This window comes from Mizuhopecten yessoensis, unplaced genomic scaffold, assembly GCF_002113885.1.
Source record: "Mizuhopecten yessoensis strain PY_sf001 unplaced genomic scaffold, ASM211388v2 scaffold10937, whole genome shotgun sequence".
NCBI lineage: Eukaryota > Metazoa > Mollusca > Bivalvia > Pectinida > Pectinidae > Mizuhopecten > Mizuhopecten yessoensis.
In genome coordinates, this window is record NW_018408796.1 from 604,761 (window position 1) to 620,700 (window position 15,940).

General features: G+C 37.3%; 2 protein-coding genes and 1 long non-coding RNA gene across 6 annotated transcripts in view; 1 reads left to right on the top strand and 2 right to left on the bottom strand.

The window, feature by feature from the left end:
• Positions 1 to 921: 921 nt before the first annotated feature.
• LOC110463860 (probable low-specificity L-threonine aldolase 2) lies at positions 922 to 15,310 on the bottom strand. 2 transcript variants are annotated; one of them, XM_021518762.1, is made up of 10 exons: positions 15,203 to 15,310; positions 12,154 to 12,385; positions 10,176 to 10,259; positions 9,715 to 9,803; positions 6,831 to 7,013; positions 5,537 to 5,674; positions 4,920 to 4,975; positions 3,499 to 3,635; positions 2,862 to 2,986; positions 922 to 1,554 (listed from the first exon to the last, which is right to left on the bottom strand). In XM_021518762.1, the coding sequence occupies exons 2-10, from the start codon at positions 12,305 to 12,307 to the stop codon at positions 1,390 to 1,392; spliced, it is 1,131 nt and encodes a 376-aa protein (XP_021374437.1). In that variant the 5' UTR covers positions 12,308 to 12,385; positions 15,203 to 15,310; the 3' UTR covers positions 922 to 1,389. The 2 variants fall into 2 exon arrangements, with proteins under 2 accessions (XP_021374437.1, XP_021374436.1); XM_021518761.1 differs by having other exon boundaries at positions 12,154 to 12,438.
• On the bottom strand, positions 7,457 to 9,242 carry LOC110463861. Of its 3 annotated transcripts, none has more exons than XR_002464440.1 (3): positions 8,836 to 9,242; positions 8,590 to 8,729; positions 7,457 to 8,545 (listed from the first exon to the last, which is right to left on the bottom strand). It is a non-coding gene; the product is annotated as an uncharacterized LOC110463861 (long non-coding RNA). The 3 variants fall into 3 exon arrangements; XR_002464442.1 differs by having other exon boundaries at positions 7,457 to 8,176; positions 8,565 to 8,729; XR_002464441.1 differs by having other exon boundaries at positions 7,457 to 8,294; positions 8,546 to 8,729.
• Positions 15,311 to 15,411: 101 nt separating the features above from the next.
• Positions 15,412 to 15,940, top strand: part of LOC110463875 (protein CLEC16A-like) — a 102,157-nt gene continuing 101,628 nt past the window's right edge. Inside the window, exon 1 of the mRNA XM_021518789.1 lies at positions 15,412 to 15,572. Within this exon, the coding sequence (XP_021374464.1) occupies positions 15,496 to 15,572 (77 nt within the window). The 5' untranslated portion in view covers positions 15,412 to 15,495. The remainder of the gene's footprint in view (positions 15,573 to 15,940) is intronic.

Genomic DNA, 15,940 nt, shown 5'->3' on the forward strand with positions numbered 1-15,940 from the left:
TTTCAAAATACTGATGTATAAATTATAGGGAATCATATTAAAATTGCATGAAATCAAAAGTTTAATGAAGTTGGACACACAATTATAATATGCCCCCTCTACTATGTAGGGGTGTAAAAAAGGTCAAAACTCTGTACTTGTATATCCTGAGACTCAATTTAAACCTGTTTTCAGTATGACACTCCGACATCCCATGAGGATATGTTATTTGCATACAAAATAAGGTAGTTGTAGGTAAAAGAGTATATAAACCTGGTTGAGGTACACAATTGAATAAGGTCTACCCACACAATGTAGACTGACTTCCTGTTCATTCTTACCATCTTGTAGGGAAATGGGCATACAAGTTAACCTCAATGCAACGTAAAGACCAACTGAAAAACATTGTCACCGGGATACTTGTTGACACACTGTGTAATTTATACACAAATTTAAAGGATGGGGGCACAAACTTTGCTTTACAGCATGGAGTTCAAATCCCTTCATCCGTATGGAAGCTTAAGGAGACCACACTTAAAATTATGGCTCTTTAGATAGTTCAACAATGCTCAAAGTCAATGTTTACAAAATCCACTCAACCTAGCTTTTCAGCCAACTGGCCCTTCAAAAAACATGAAAAATACGAACTACATACAGTAATATTAGAATCCTGTGGTAAAAACCAGCTGTAAGGTAGCTGAGTACAGTACAAATGGCTTGACCCTAAAAATAAAGGGCATGTCTCGGATAAACTTGGATAGCGGATTCATCCTGCACAACACACCTACATATATATATATTTATAAACTACATTTTGAATACGTTTTTTTAGAAGAATGAATTTTTGTTTAAAAAGTGATTTCCCCAGATTTGGGACTTGTGAAAACCATGGTTACCAATTTTAGAGCTATTTTTTTTTTTAAAGTTTTGATACATGTAATATTACAGGGGTTATTCACTGTACAAAAATATCACCCATGGCCACCGTACGCTACTGTACACTGCTACCTTATACATACACTAACATTCGTGAGGGTGCATCTACTGAAGTACAGCAATGACTTGGACTTTGTGTCATACATGAAGATAAAATAATAAAATCCCTTTTCCCAAGGTTTTATGGGCTAACACTTTGTGAAATAATAACCTGAAAGTCAAGTGGTAAATTAATTGCTGTTTCAGTTATCTTTCAATTATAGGCTGTCTTGTTACCTAGTGCAGGGAGATATCAATTGTACAGCCATTGGGCACCTGGCTTGGTGTCCGTTTACTGTTTATACTACAGTATCCGGGACTTTGAGGGTAATACACTTCAATTAAGCAAGGGTTGACTGTCTATTTTCATGTCAATAGTCAACTGCCTTTTGTATATGAACTACCGGTAGTCATTTGAGGTATGTAGTGACATTATTAAGATGAAAATTCTTTGAGGATAAACTGCATTTTGTGGACAGCTTTCTGAAGGTCAGTTGAAGATATGTCATTGTGTGTGACTAAGCGTATTAGTTTGGGTCCCCAAACCATTCCCTTGATGGCCACTCGACATCCTAGTTCATTCTCCTCAGCAGCTGTTACCTGCACAGATAAAACAGGTAAGTAGTTATTGCTTTTAAGGCTATTTTCTGAACTTCTTGATTTCCTGTTCCAATGGTGTGTCAATACTATATCCCATGTAGTGTGTGAACAAAAAACTAAGGTTATATTTTACACATTTTCACAGTAAAATGCATGAATATTGTCTATTGTATGCTATTTATGTGAAAATTTGCCATTTTGAAGCAAACTGACTAAATACTGTTGAGTTTTTGAAAGCCTGTGGATGCACCAACCAAAAACAAATATGCATGCTTAAAAATTGTCATACCAGTGTTCATTCATAGAAAGTCATTTTCGGTTGTCACACATTTGTCCATGCTAAATGTCAAAACATGCTACATTTTGAGCTATTTCTGCATAGCAACAATTTTTTTTGCAATGGTGGAGCATCTTCACATGCGCGATGTAAAAAAACCACTACACCAGGAAAGAGTCCTTATTTACCAAATATGATGTTTATAAAAGAAATTGGGATTTTTTTTTTTCCTTAATTTTTCACTTATTATCTTTCATTTCAATATACCTTTGAAAATTATTGTCAAATTAACATATTTTTATAACATTAAAAAATCTGGTTTATCCTCTGCCCTAGTTAGACTCCTCAAAGAACAATTTGGCCCAAAATTCAACCTTCCTTGTTCACACCCTATTTTGTACAAGGTACCTACATATTATTTGCACTGGAGAAAATCTAGCAAAATGTCTGAAAAAACCCGTTTATATCCTTTAACTAAAAACATTTTTTTCAATAAAATTTACAAGTGAATGCTTGAGAACCCGATTTGCACAGTATTGCTTATTTAGACAGGGAATCAAAATACACACGAGTTATAAAAAGAAAATAAAATATGCCATGATTTGTTGAAAACGCTATTGACTTTTAACAACTAGAACATTTTAATGCACCTGATAGTGAATTTTTGTTCTTGGCAGGGTAATACATGTTTAGCTAAAGAACCTTAAAACCTCCAGTAACAATAAATATTCTTATTGAAGTATATTTCAAGTTTTATTCAAACTTTGAGCCATTGGCCCATGATCAGTATACAATACATATTATACACAAATCATGGACAATGTACAGAGGATGAAAACAATCATATTCTATTACAATACCCTTAATTTGTTTGCCTCATAGATGAATTTTCCTAGTATACACAATTCTTTAATATTATGGACACTCAATAACTGGATGACTTTAAACACAGATGTTTTTTTCCAATAATAGCTTTTGATAAAACGACATCTGAGATTTTGTAATTTACAAGTGTTACAACAGTGTTTACCTGTGTAAGTCTGTTAACCACCATCTCTGCAGACACTCTTTCTGACACAACAGTTATCATCAAAATGTTGGTATGCACATCATCCACATTTATACTGGCAACATTTTGGTCCACAGACATTATTCCTGTATATAAAAAGTCAAAGTTACATACTTGAGTAGTTTCCTGTACTGTCATGTGACATACTGTACTGTCATGTGACATACTGTACTGTCTTTTTTTTTTATGTTTCAACATAAGAATTTAAAAAGCAGATGAAAAATAAAACACTTAATTGTGTGGATTGAATTCCAGGTTTTGACCTGCCATATATTCTATAATGTATTGTTAGTTTCCAAATGTACCATCCGGAGCCTTACTTGCTGAACAATATTTTATATTTTTGATGTTAAAAAATACCCAAACAGAAGATAAACACTTAAAATATTTATTTATTAAACAACTGACTATACACAGCAAAGGTAACGGGGATTCCCCTGAATAATATTTAGAGATTGATACTCATCGGAAAACTGACCTGCGTGAGTTTTGAGATCTAGTCACATGTCTAGGAACAGGCCAATGGGATCGCCAGTATATATATATGGAGTATATAACAATTACATGTTAAATACCACAGTTTTATCAGTGACTGTACCTTCGGCAAGCATCTGTGCATGAATGTGGTCATCTCCAAGGCGTGGGACAATGTGATCCAGTGAATAAATAGCTGCGGCCGCGAGGATCCCTGACTGTCTTAGGCCCCCACCTAGGGCCTTTCTCATTCTCAGAGCCCTTCACAATGGACAATTAGTGACATTTCAAGAGGTGTACATTTCAGCCAAGAAGACCACAGAAATAGCATCTTGAAATGATCAAACACAGTTGAAATAATGTGCATTAGCTCAAATTAGATCAACATCCTACTCCTAACATCTAGTGACTAAGCTTACAAGGGTTTACATCTTGGGTTACTGCTTTACAAATTTAAAACATTTACACGTACAATTCACCAACATGGTGCTAAAAATGGTAACTGTACACAGTACAAGGAAGACGGATGAGTCTGTAGATGTTTGATGGTGTGTTTGGATGAACATGTGTCATAACAGTGGGTGGATGATCTGTGTGGGAAGCACTATGTCTGAGGTCAACCATCATATTTTTCTGAGCTGATGTGAAAGATAATGTCTGTGGTCAAGGTTGATGTTTTACTGAGTGGATGAGAAGGACAAGGTCTGAGGTCAAGGTTCATGTATTACTGAGTGGATGGGAAGGACAATGTCTGAGGTCAAGGTTCATGTATTGCTGTGGGTGGGTGGGAAAGATTGTGTCTGAAGTCAAGGTTCATGTATTACTGAGTGGATGGGAAAAATAGTGTCGGAGGTCAAGGTTCATGTATTACTGAGTGGATGGGAAGGACAATGTCTAAGGTCAAGGTTCATGTATTACTGAGTGGATGGGAAGGCAATGTCTGAGGTCAAGGTTCATGTATTACTAAGTGGATGGGAAAGATAGTGTCTGAGGTCAAGGTTCATGTATTGCTGGGTGGATGGGAAATTTAGTGTGTCTGAGGTCAAGGTTCATGTAATGCTGGGTGGATGGGAAAGATAGTGTCTGAGGTCAAGGTTCATGTACTGCTGGGTGGATGGGAAAGATAATGTCTGAGGTCAAGGTTCATGTATTGCTGGGTGGTTGGGAAAGATAGTGTCTGAGGTCAAGGTTCATGTATTAATGGGTGGATGGGAAAGATAGTGTCTAAGGTCAAGGTTCATGTATTACTGAGTGGATGGGAAGGACAATGTCTGAGGTCAAGGTTCATGTATTACTGAGTGTATGGGAAAGATAGTGTCTGAGGTCAAGGTTCATGTATTGCTGGGTGGATGGGAAAGATAGTATCTGAGGTCAAGGTTCATGTATTGCTGGGTGGATGGGAAATTTAGTGTGTCTGAAGTCAAGGTTTATGTATTGCTGGGTGGGTGGGAAAGATTGTGTCTGAGGTCAAGGTTCATGTATTACGGAGAGGATGGGGAGGACAATGTTTAAATGGAGATTAGTGAGATAAGAATTTACACATACGTCGCTATGAAGGCTTTTGTCCCTGCTATAATGGATCCTACTGGAGAAGCCAGGCCCTGACAAAAGAAATTTCATTTTTGTTTTGCTACCATTTTTAGGAAATCATGACATTCTTATTGACTCATTATGTGAAGACAGATATAGAGAAAATGTGTATCCATTGCTATTAATTCAAAGCTATTGAATTCATTATCAGTATTCAATCAAGTTAATCTATGATAGACTTTTGAGAATGGCCTTTTAATGGTCCTACAATCTAAATCTAAAGATCCTATGATTCAGACCTGCTAAAATAAAACAGCAAAATCCTGTCTGTTCTAAAAGTTTATTTTAAAATTGCACTTTTCTTTACCACAATAACAGGTTCAATATTCTGAAGGTTGCCTGTTGATGTTGAGAACTTTGACACAGAACAGACCCTAATTAGACACTGATATTACTATTGTTATCCTATATAACAGGTCGTTTTGTCAAATTGATTAAAAAATTCTGAAATTCAGCAAAATACAATTTACTGATAATATATATTGAGCATTAATCATATGAGATAAAGTAGTAAGAAGTAAGAAATCCTATAAGAGAATACTAGATTGCCAGGAGCTTTTACTATAAGTTACCTTGGAGAAACACATATTGACAGAGTCAGTGTACTGTAAAATATCCGACACAGGTATTTTCAGGGCTGCCGCTGCATTAAGAACCCTCGCTCCATCTAAGTGAACACTGAGGTTATTCTCTTGGGCTATGCTGTATACCTGTAAGGTGAGTAAACTATATCATATCCAAATCACTCTATTGATCCAAACTTATTCAATCAAAGTTAGTTTTTCTATCTATGACTTACAAACAATGCTATGTTTGTTAAGATGTTGAAGGTCAAACAATTAGTGAAATCTTGTATAAAACTTCTTGCAAAATATTCACTACATTGTATCTAGAATGATTAAAGCTCTTAAAACAAACAATACAACTTATTCAAAAGCTTGAAGAAATAACACTACACTGTATGTTATAGACCATAAAACAACACTACACTGTATGTTATAGACCGTAAAAACAACACTACACTGTATGTTATTAACCAGAAAACAACACGACAATGTATGTTTTAGACCATAAAACAACACTACACTGTATGTTATAGACCATAAAACAACACTACACTGTATGTTATTGACCATAAAACAACACTACACTGTATGTTATTGACCATAAAACAACACTACACTGTATGTTATAGACCATGAAATAACACTACGCTGTATGTTATAAACCATAAAAGAACACTACACTGTATGTTATAGACCATGAAATAACACTATGCTGTATGTTATAGACTATAAAACAACACTACACTGTATGTTATAGACCATAAAACAACACTTCACTGTATGTTATAGACCATGAAACAACACTTCACTGTATGTTATAGACCATGAAACAACACTACACTGTATGTTATTGACCATGAAACAACACTACACTGTATGTTGTTGACGATAAAACAACACTACACTGTATGTTATAGACCATGAAATAACACTACACTGTGTTATAGACCATAAAACAACACTTCACTGTGTATGTTATTGACCATGAAACAACACTACACTGTATGTTATAGACCATGAAACAACTCTACACTGTATGTTATAGACCATGAAACAACACTACGCTGTATGTTGTTGACGATAAAACAACACTACACTGTATGTTATAGCCCATAAAACAACACTACGCTGTATGTTATAGACCATAAAACAACACTACACTGTATGTTATAGACCATAAAACAACACTACGCTGTATGTTATAGACCATAAAACAACACTACACTACGCTAAGTTATAGACCATAAAACAACACTAAATTATTTGTAATGTTCCAGTTTAGCTCATGAAACAATAATACCTCTTTCATGAAGCTGACAGGAAGAACCTTGCCACCACAACGGTTGTGGGTATTTTCCAGACATATGAGTCTGGTGTGGGGCTGGTGAGGGTCATCAAGGGGGCGGATTTTACTCTTCAGTTCATCAAGGTCTACAGTGCCATCAGACTTGTTGTGTATCAAGGCTGGCATCACACCAGCAAACTGTAAAATTACAAAGATATAAGCATTCTATGGCTGTTACCCCTCCAGATAGCCCAACTAAATATGCTGTTATAATTACAAAGATATAAGTATTCTATGGCTGTTACCCCTCCAGATAGCCCAACTAAATATGTTGTTATAATTACAAAGCAAGAACAAGTACAATTCAAAATTTCTCAATTAGTCCCAATTCAGGTAATTCCATCATATTTTCACGGCAATCAGTAAAAATTGTTTTCTTTTAAAAAGACCAAGCTTATACCTGAAAAGAATCAGTTATCCTTGAATATACAGAACAGTGGACTGATCTATTTCCCTGTGCTGTACCTCTACTGTAGATGTTAATAGTGACCTAGTTACCTGTGCTGTACCTCTATTGTAAATGTCAAGAGTGACCTAGTTACCTGTGCTGTACCTCTATTGTAGATGTCAATAATGACCTAGTTACCTGTGCAAAACCTCTATTGTAGATGTTCATAATGACCTATTTACCTGTGCTGTACCTCTATTGTACATGTCCATAGTGACCTAGTTACCTGTGCTGTACCTCTATTGTAGATGTCAATAATGACCTAGTTACATGTGCTGTACCTCTATTGTAGATGTCCATAGTGACCTTGTTACATGTGCTATACCTCTATTGTAGATGTCCATAGTGACCTAGTTACCTGTGCTGTCCCTCTATTGTAGATGTCCATAGTGACCTAGTTACCTGTGCTGTACCTCTATTGTAGATGTCCATAGTGATCTTGTTACATGTGCTGTCCCTCTATTGTAGATGTCCCTAGTGACCTAGTTACCTGTGCTGTACCTCTATTGTAGATGTTCATAGTGACCTAGTTACCTGTGCTGTACCTCTATTGTAAATGTCAATAGTGACCTAGTTACCTGTGCTGTACCTCTATTGTAAATGTCCATAGTGACCTAGTTACCTGTGCAAAACCTCTATTGTAGATGTTCATAATGACCTAGTTACCTGTGCTGTACCTCTATTGTAGATGTTCATAGTGACCTAGTTACCTGTGCTGTACTTCTATTGTAAATGTCCATAGTTACCTTGTTACATGTGCTATACCTCTATTGTAAATGTCCATAGTGACCTAGTTACCTGTGCTATACCTCTATTGTAAATGTCCATAGTGACCTAGTTACCTGTGCTGTACCTCTACTGTAGATGTCAATAATGACCTAGTTACCTGTGCTGTACCTCTTTTGTAAATGTCCATAGTCCAGTGACCTAGTTACCTGTGCTGTACCTCTATTGTAGATGTCCATAGTGACCTGGTTACCTGTGCTGTACCTCTACTGTAGATGTCCATAGTGACCTAGTTACCTGTTCTGTACCTCTATCGTATATATCCATAGTGACGTAGTTACCTGTGCTGTACCTCTATTGTAAATGTCCATAGTGACCTAGTTACCTGTGCAAAACCTCTATTGTAGATGTTCATAATGACCTATTTACCTGTGCTGTACCTCTATTGTAGATGTCTATAGTGACCTAGTTACCTGTGCTGGACGTCCATAGTGACCTAGTTACCTGTGTTGTACCTATATTGTAGATGTCCATAGTGACCTAGTTACCTGTGTTGTACCTCTATTGTAGATGTCCATAGTGACCTGGTTACCTGTGCTGTACCTCTACTGTAGATGTCCATAGTGACCTAGTTACCTGTGTTGTACCTCTATTGTAGATGTCCATAGTGACCTAGTTACCTGTGCTGGACGTCCATAGTGACTGTCCATAGTGACCTAGTTACCTGTGTTAGATGTCCATAGTGACCTAGTTACCTGTGCTGGACGTCCATAGTGACCTAGTTACCTGTGCTGTACCTCTACTGTAGATGGCCATAGTGACCTTGTTACATGTGCTATACCTCTATTGTAGATGTCCATAGTGGCCTAGTTACCTGTGCTGTACCTCTATTGTAAATGTCAAACATGACCTAGTAACCTGTGCTATACCTCTACTGTAGATGTCAATAGTGACCTAGTTACTTGTACTGTACCTCTACTGTAGATGTGCATAGTGACCTAGTTACCTGTGCTGTACCTCTATCGTATATATCCATAGTGACGTAGTTACCTGTGCTGTACCTCTATTGTAAATGTCCATAGTGACCTAGTTACCTGTGCTGTACCTCTATTGTAAATGTCCATAGTGATCTATTTACCTGTGCTGTACCTCTATTGTAAATGTCCATAGTGACCTAGTTACCTGTTCTGTACCTCTATTGTAAATGTCCATAGTGATCTATTTACCTGTGCTGTACCTCTATTTTAAATGTCCATAGTGACCTAGTTACCTGTTCTGTACCTCTATTGTAAATGTCCATAGTGACGTAGTTACCTGTGCTGTACCTCTATTGTAAATGTCCATAGTGACCTATTTACCTGTGCTGTACCTCTATTGTAAATGTCCATAGTAACCTAGTTACCTGTGCTGTACCTCTATTGTAGATGTTCATAATGAACTAGTTACCTGTGCTGTACCTCTATTGTAGATGTCCATAGTGACCTAGTTACCTGTGCTGTTCCTCTATTGTATATATCCATAGTGACCTAGATACCTGTGCTGTACCTCTATTGTAAATGTCCATAGTGACCTTGTTACATGTGCTATACCTCTATTGTAAATGTCCATAGTGACCTAGTTACCTGTGCTGTACCTCTTTGCTAGATGTGTATGTGACCTAGATACCTGTGCTATTCCTCCTTGCTCATACCAACAAATATGACTACCGTCACCAATGATTGCCTCCAAACCTCTTCCTTGGCAGTGTGTCAAAACTGCAGATATACATCAAACAACATATTGATAGCAAGTTTTCTCAATTTTCATTAAACATTAAGGTTATTTCACAATGTAAGATGCACCAAATGCCAAACTAAGTATGAAATACTGGTATATGTCAACATGTGCAAAAGCAATATATGACAAGTATTTATTGTATTTGTAGCAAATATTTTTTCTCTCTTAAATTACCTCTGGGGATAATCTCTAAAACAAAGTGAAATCAGCTATCTAGAATTCCGAAATAAGCTCTGTAGAGTTTCAAAATTAGCTATGGTGTATTCCCTGAACAAAAGCTCTGGAGAATTCCCTAGTGATGTCATTATTTGAAGGAAAAGGTAATTGCTACAACAACCAATAGTACTTACTAGCAATAAGATTTCCCATTGTCCCAGTGGGCACAAAAAGAGCTGCTTCTTTCCCAAACAGATCAGCACATCTTTTTTGCAATTCTAAAAATATTTAGAAGTTCACTGGTAAAAGAAACACTGTTGAAAGGACTTTTCCCCTACCATTGATTTAACTTACTATACCTATAAACCTCTATCATTGATTTAGCTTGACCTTTATATATACATATCTCGACTATTGATTTAACTATACCTATGGCTATAAGCATATATATACCATTTATAAAACAAGAGGCCCAGAGGGCCTGTATCACTCACCTGGATATCTAAGCAATCATGGCAAAATATTCTCCTTATAAGATCCAAGGGAATGGGCTAGACCCTAACACCAAACCTTGTAACATGTTCATGCCCAGCAAGTTTATGTTTGGTTATGGGGTGGGGATCTCAACTGTTTCCAAGCTGTGACTACAAAACTAGGTCCCTAAGGTTGTGGCCAGACCCCAGGGTCAATTCTAATATTATGACAGCATTTGACTCTTTATGCCCAGCATTTGTATATCTAGTTTTGGAGTGGGGATCTCAACCGTTTCAAAGTTATGACACAGGGGTTAAGTTTGCAAGGGTGGGGCAGATCCTGGGGTCAATTCTCATATCATGACAGCATTTGTCTCTTTATGTCCAACAATTGTATACTGTATCTAATTTTGGGGTGGGGATCTCAACTGTTTTAAAGTTATGACCCAGGGGTTAAGTTTGCAAGGGTGGGGCAGATCCTGGGGTCAATTCTAATATCATGACAGCATTTGTCTCTTTATGCCAAACAATTGTATATATAGTTTTGGGTTGGGGATCTCAACCGTTTCAAAGTTATGACCCAGGGATTAAGTCTCCAAGGGTGGAGCCAGATCCCGGTGCCATCCTGGAAGCATATGTGCATTCTTCTCTCTATACTCAGCAACTGTATATATGGTTATAGGGTGTGGATCTCAACCATTTCCAAGTAATAAACTATTTTTGGCCCCACCCCTTAGCCCGGTGGGTCAGCCCCCCACTATTTGTACAATTTTGAATCCCCACTTCCCATGAATGCTTCCAACCAAATATGATTTATATCCAGTGCATAGTTCTACAGAAGAAGTCGTTTATAGCAATAAAGCTAAATTGCCACCTTTTGGCCCCGCCCCTCATTCCCCTGGGGGTCAGCCCCACCATTTGTACAATTTTGAATCCCCACTACCTAGGGATGCTTCCAGTCAAATATGGTTGATATCTATCTCTTAGTTCCACAGAAGTCGCTTAAAGCAATATAGCCAAATTGCCCCCTTTTGGAGCTTAATGCAATATAGCTAAATTACCCCTTTGCTTCCAATCAAATATCATAAATATCTAATGCATAGTTCCACAGAAGAAGTTGTTTATTTCAATATAGCCAAATTGCCCCCTTATCCCCTTTTGGCCCCATCCCTCAGCCCCCTGGGGGGTGAGCCCCACCATTTGTACAATTTTGAATCCCCACTACCTAGGGAAGCTTTCAATCAAATTTAGTAAAATTCCAATCAGTGGTTAAGAAGGAGAAGTTGTTTGAAGAAATTGTTGACGTACGGACGACGGATGCCACAGTACGGCATAAGCTCACCTTGGTCCTTCGGACCAGGTGAGCTAACAAGTGGTCCAGGGGCCTTAACAGCATACCTGGAATTTAAATTATTTTTAATTAAACCTTGTTGAATAAAGTATGTGTTTGATTTCAAAAGAGTACAGGGAATATAAGAATAGGACTAGATCCCTATGGGTGTGGGAATCTGACAACAGACAATTGACAAACGACGGGCAGTGGACAACAGACGGACGACAGATGCAATGCCGCGGTTCAGGCACACACGAGGCCCTTTGTGCTAAAAAATAGAAATGGTCAACAGTCATCACTGGTATTAAGCTGAAGCCAAGAGTTTAATGCTACCATAATTTTGAGTTGAAATTTTCAGATGCTTACCATTTACTGTTGGGTCTTCCCCAAAGACATCATCCCCTACCTCAGCATTGGCCATGGCTTGCCTCATGCCGGGGGTGGGTTTAGTGAGAGTGTCACTCCGTAAGTCCACTACCCAATCCCCCTGGCACTCTTTCAGCTCAGTTTGGCCTGCCATATGGTAACTAGATTGGCTAATTCTCAATAATTCAAGCTTGGAGGAGCGTCTTAACACCTTCGTACAGCTTCTGGTCAACTGAAAAATGCATCTCCCCATGTGTGTACATGAACTTATCATCATGGTTGGTGCTAAAATATTCAAAAGCATTAAATAAACACTCAAAATATACATACGACACCAAAAGGATTTTCTCATTAAAATACAAATATGCACTTGACATTTGTATTTATCTCAGAGCAGATTAACTTCCTCAGCCTTTTACGATTATAAATTGTTTCAAGCAGAGGGTAAGACCTTGAAGAATATCACCCAGGGGTTGATATTTTCCTGGCGTACCTTCAATGTAGTAGATTTTTTTTTCTCACATCCTATTTATAATATCTTTGATAACATTGGTTATCACAAGTTGTAATCTGTGGTTTTTATCCTGAATTGCAATTGGCCTCTCCAATAAAACTGATTGAGGCTTCATAGTTATTAGTCCCCTACCGGTGAAACCGGGGGGACTATAGGTTTCCGCTCCGTCCGTCTGTGTACGTACGCAACACCAATGTTTGTCAGCCCTCTAGCAGCTTCATTCCTTGAGGGGTTTTTGATCAAACTTCATACAATTACAAAGGACCATAATATCTCGGTGAAGTTCGAGTTTCAGGGTTGTTGGGTCAAAGTCACCGTTACTATTTTTAGAAAATCGTTGTCAGCGCTCTAGCGGCTTCATTCCATTAAGGATTTTGATCAAACCTCACACAATTACAAAGGACCATAATATCTTGGACAATTTGGAGTTTCAGGGTTGTTGGGTCAAGGTCAAGGTCACTGTTAGATTTTTTTAGAAAATCTATTGTCAGCGCTCTAGTGGCTTCATTCTTCGAGGGATATGGATCAAACTTCACACAATTACAAAGGACCATAATATCTCGGACAAATTTGAGTTTCAGGGTTGTAGAGTTGAGGTCAAGGCCACCGTTACTATTAATACATAGTCCTGGACAAGTTGAAGCCAGTGATGGACTGATGATCGATATATAATAATCGAACATCGATCGATTTGTCATGTTCGATTCTGATTATCGATAACAAATTCCATAATCAGTATAATCGGTTCATTACTGAACTTAAAGTGTCAAATGTGTATGTAATATACAGTATACATGGAAATTCATTTATCCTGAATTTTTTTTATAATATGATTGATGGTTATGTAGAATAGAAAAATTACATTAAATTCAGGTACAAGCTATAGCTAATTGTATACTTTTCATTTTACCACCAAAGGGCACCATTTTTATAAATCATTAGTGTAAAAGCTAGCGGGACATGTATTGCTTACTCAGTATGCTTGTTTTTTTCCAAATGACATCAGGGTATTGTTTCTTACTGCATGATAGCAGTCATACCTAGCTGGAGAAACAGAGAAATCTTAAACAGATAAAACGGGAGACACTTAAGTGTAAAAATGGGAGAAAATCAACTCTTTGGAATTAACTGTCATTCTTGCAAAGTGTCCCTAATTTGCAGGGAGAGGCTGATCTCCTTGTTCCCACTTATTTTTCATGTATAAAATCCACAGAAGTCTCTATACACATTCTATATTTTGCCATCTTGGTTCTCCTCCATAAAACATTCAAAAGGTTGGTGATTTGTTGCATGTCTGTGATCCATTTCGATCCAGTAGAAAACAACAGTATTTATACTATGACACTACTTAATTATGGCTGCATCATGAGACCCATTTAGGCCTATATATATGTCTTCAGAAGTGAGGAAGGCTTGTGATTTTGAAAAGGGCATCAAACTTGTTACAAGTCATTAAATTACTTGGAATGAATGTGACAATCAGATTAAGGTTCCTTATCCAAGTTATCCGCCAACTATGTTAACTCCCTTTCTTGATTAAGGACTCTATCACTGATCTCAAGCCATTTGACTCGTGCATGTATGGACCAATGACATACCTGTTCGTTTATGCAGAACAACCACTTTGTCTGTTTTTAAATGTGACATTTTCGGTATTAGTCCTGCAAATGATCATACAGGCCTTGCAAGGCTTAGTCAAGGCTCGCCTAAAACCAGCATCAGATTACTAAGTCCGACCTTATTTCATAAATGTACAACTCTGGTCCAACCGTTTGTCGCGAATAATGTAAGCAGCCCTGTATGGTTTTAGTTTTAGCTAGCCTATTTAGATATCTCAGACTGGACAGTACTGCTTTATAAGCACACTCCATCCTATTTTGCAGCTTGCTGGTATAGGATGGCTGGTGCACTGCTCCTTGGCTACACAGAACAGTACCAAAGAAGGCATCTACCGATAACCTTGTTGAATATATTAATTAATGGGGTTTCATTTTTATTTTTTCATTATTCTTTAATAAGATTTGTGGCCATTCATCCATCCATTTGTTACAGAGTTATACAATTGAATTCACAAACACTGTTGGATTTGTCTCATTCCTTTTTAGAACAGAACTTTGGAAAGTTATTTGATGTGTGACAGGTAAAATTATTTAATACCTCAAAATAATCAATCAAAAAGAAAAAAAATCAATTTGCATATTTCATACGAAATCTTTATGTTCAACATTTTTAGAGATAAAGACCTTTTTTTACTGTCATCATCTAGGCCTATGTATCCAAGTAATTCCGAGGTGGACCAAGTGTAAGGTAGATATTATTGAACGCACATGTGAAAGCTCCATTATTTAACCTAATACCTTTTATACTCTAGTGCATTAATTTGTTACATGTCCACACGTAACATTGGATGGAAAATGCAACGTGGCCAGAGTGGGATTCGAACCTGGGACCTTCGAACTCCTGTTAGCTAGATGGACGATCACCCGGCTCAGTCCCGCTACAGACACAATTTATACATATGACAGTCGTACTTACGAACGTTAATAACACCCAATGGCTCTTCTGCTAAATCTCGTTTATCTTTTGATAATAAATAATTATGTAAAGCAGTGAAAACTAGACCAAAGTTCTAAAAGAGTTAAAATGCAGAGTGACTTCCCTTAGTCGATGAAAGGCAATCGTCGATTGGTTGAATTTTAATGACAAGGCCAATCACAACAGCTGTACTGCTTGTACACGAACATTATTTTCATGGCTGTCATAAGTTGACACCTACTTCAGAAATTATGTTTGTTTGATCCAAGGTTTGAGTGGATAAATCATTCGCGATGTTTTCCAGATCGAAAGGATGGTTGCCTGGACTATTGTCTAAACCTAAAAATCCACATTCCCTGGAACATTTAAAGTGAGTATCTTGGTGAATCTGGTGAATGTCCTCTTACTACATATTTTCAATTGTCACTTAGTGGGTTAACAAATTTATATCACGTGTTGTTGACATGTTTTACACTTCGTTATAACCTTTTCATAGCTGTAATAACACTGTGTCTTTTCGAAGATAGATACATAAACGTTACTGTTCTTACTGATGCATCGGAAAAGGTGCACAGGAGCCTGAAGTTCTGTCAAAAATTAAAAATAACAATAATACACAAAAAAATACCTATAGTATGCTTTAAAAATAACATTAACTCATGTTATAGGTATTTTCTTATTACTGTTGTAAAATATTTTTTGACAGAACTTCAGACTCCTGTGGTACACATTATACTT

What these genes read in the sequence shown, in the direction of transcription:
- LOC110463860 (XM_021518761.1), bottom strand. Translation starts at nt 12,430, where the DNA reads ATGATGATAAGTTCATGTACACACATGGGGAGATGCATTTTTCAGTTG. An exon ending in TCAATATGTGTTTCTCCAAG is followed by an intron (nt 4,976 to 5,536) that starts GTAACTTATAGT and finishes TTCTTTTGTCAG; the next exon opens with GGCCTGGCTTCTCCAGTAGG. An exon ending in TGGTTAACAGACTTACACAG is followed by an intron (nt 1,555 to 2,861) that starts GTAAACACTGTT and finishes TTATCTGTGCAG; the next exon opens with GTAACAGCTGCTGAGGAGAA.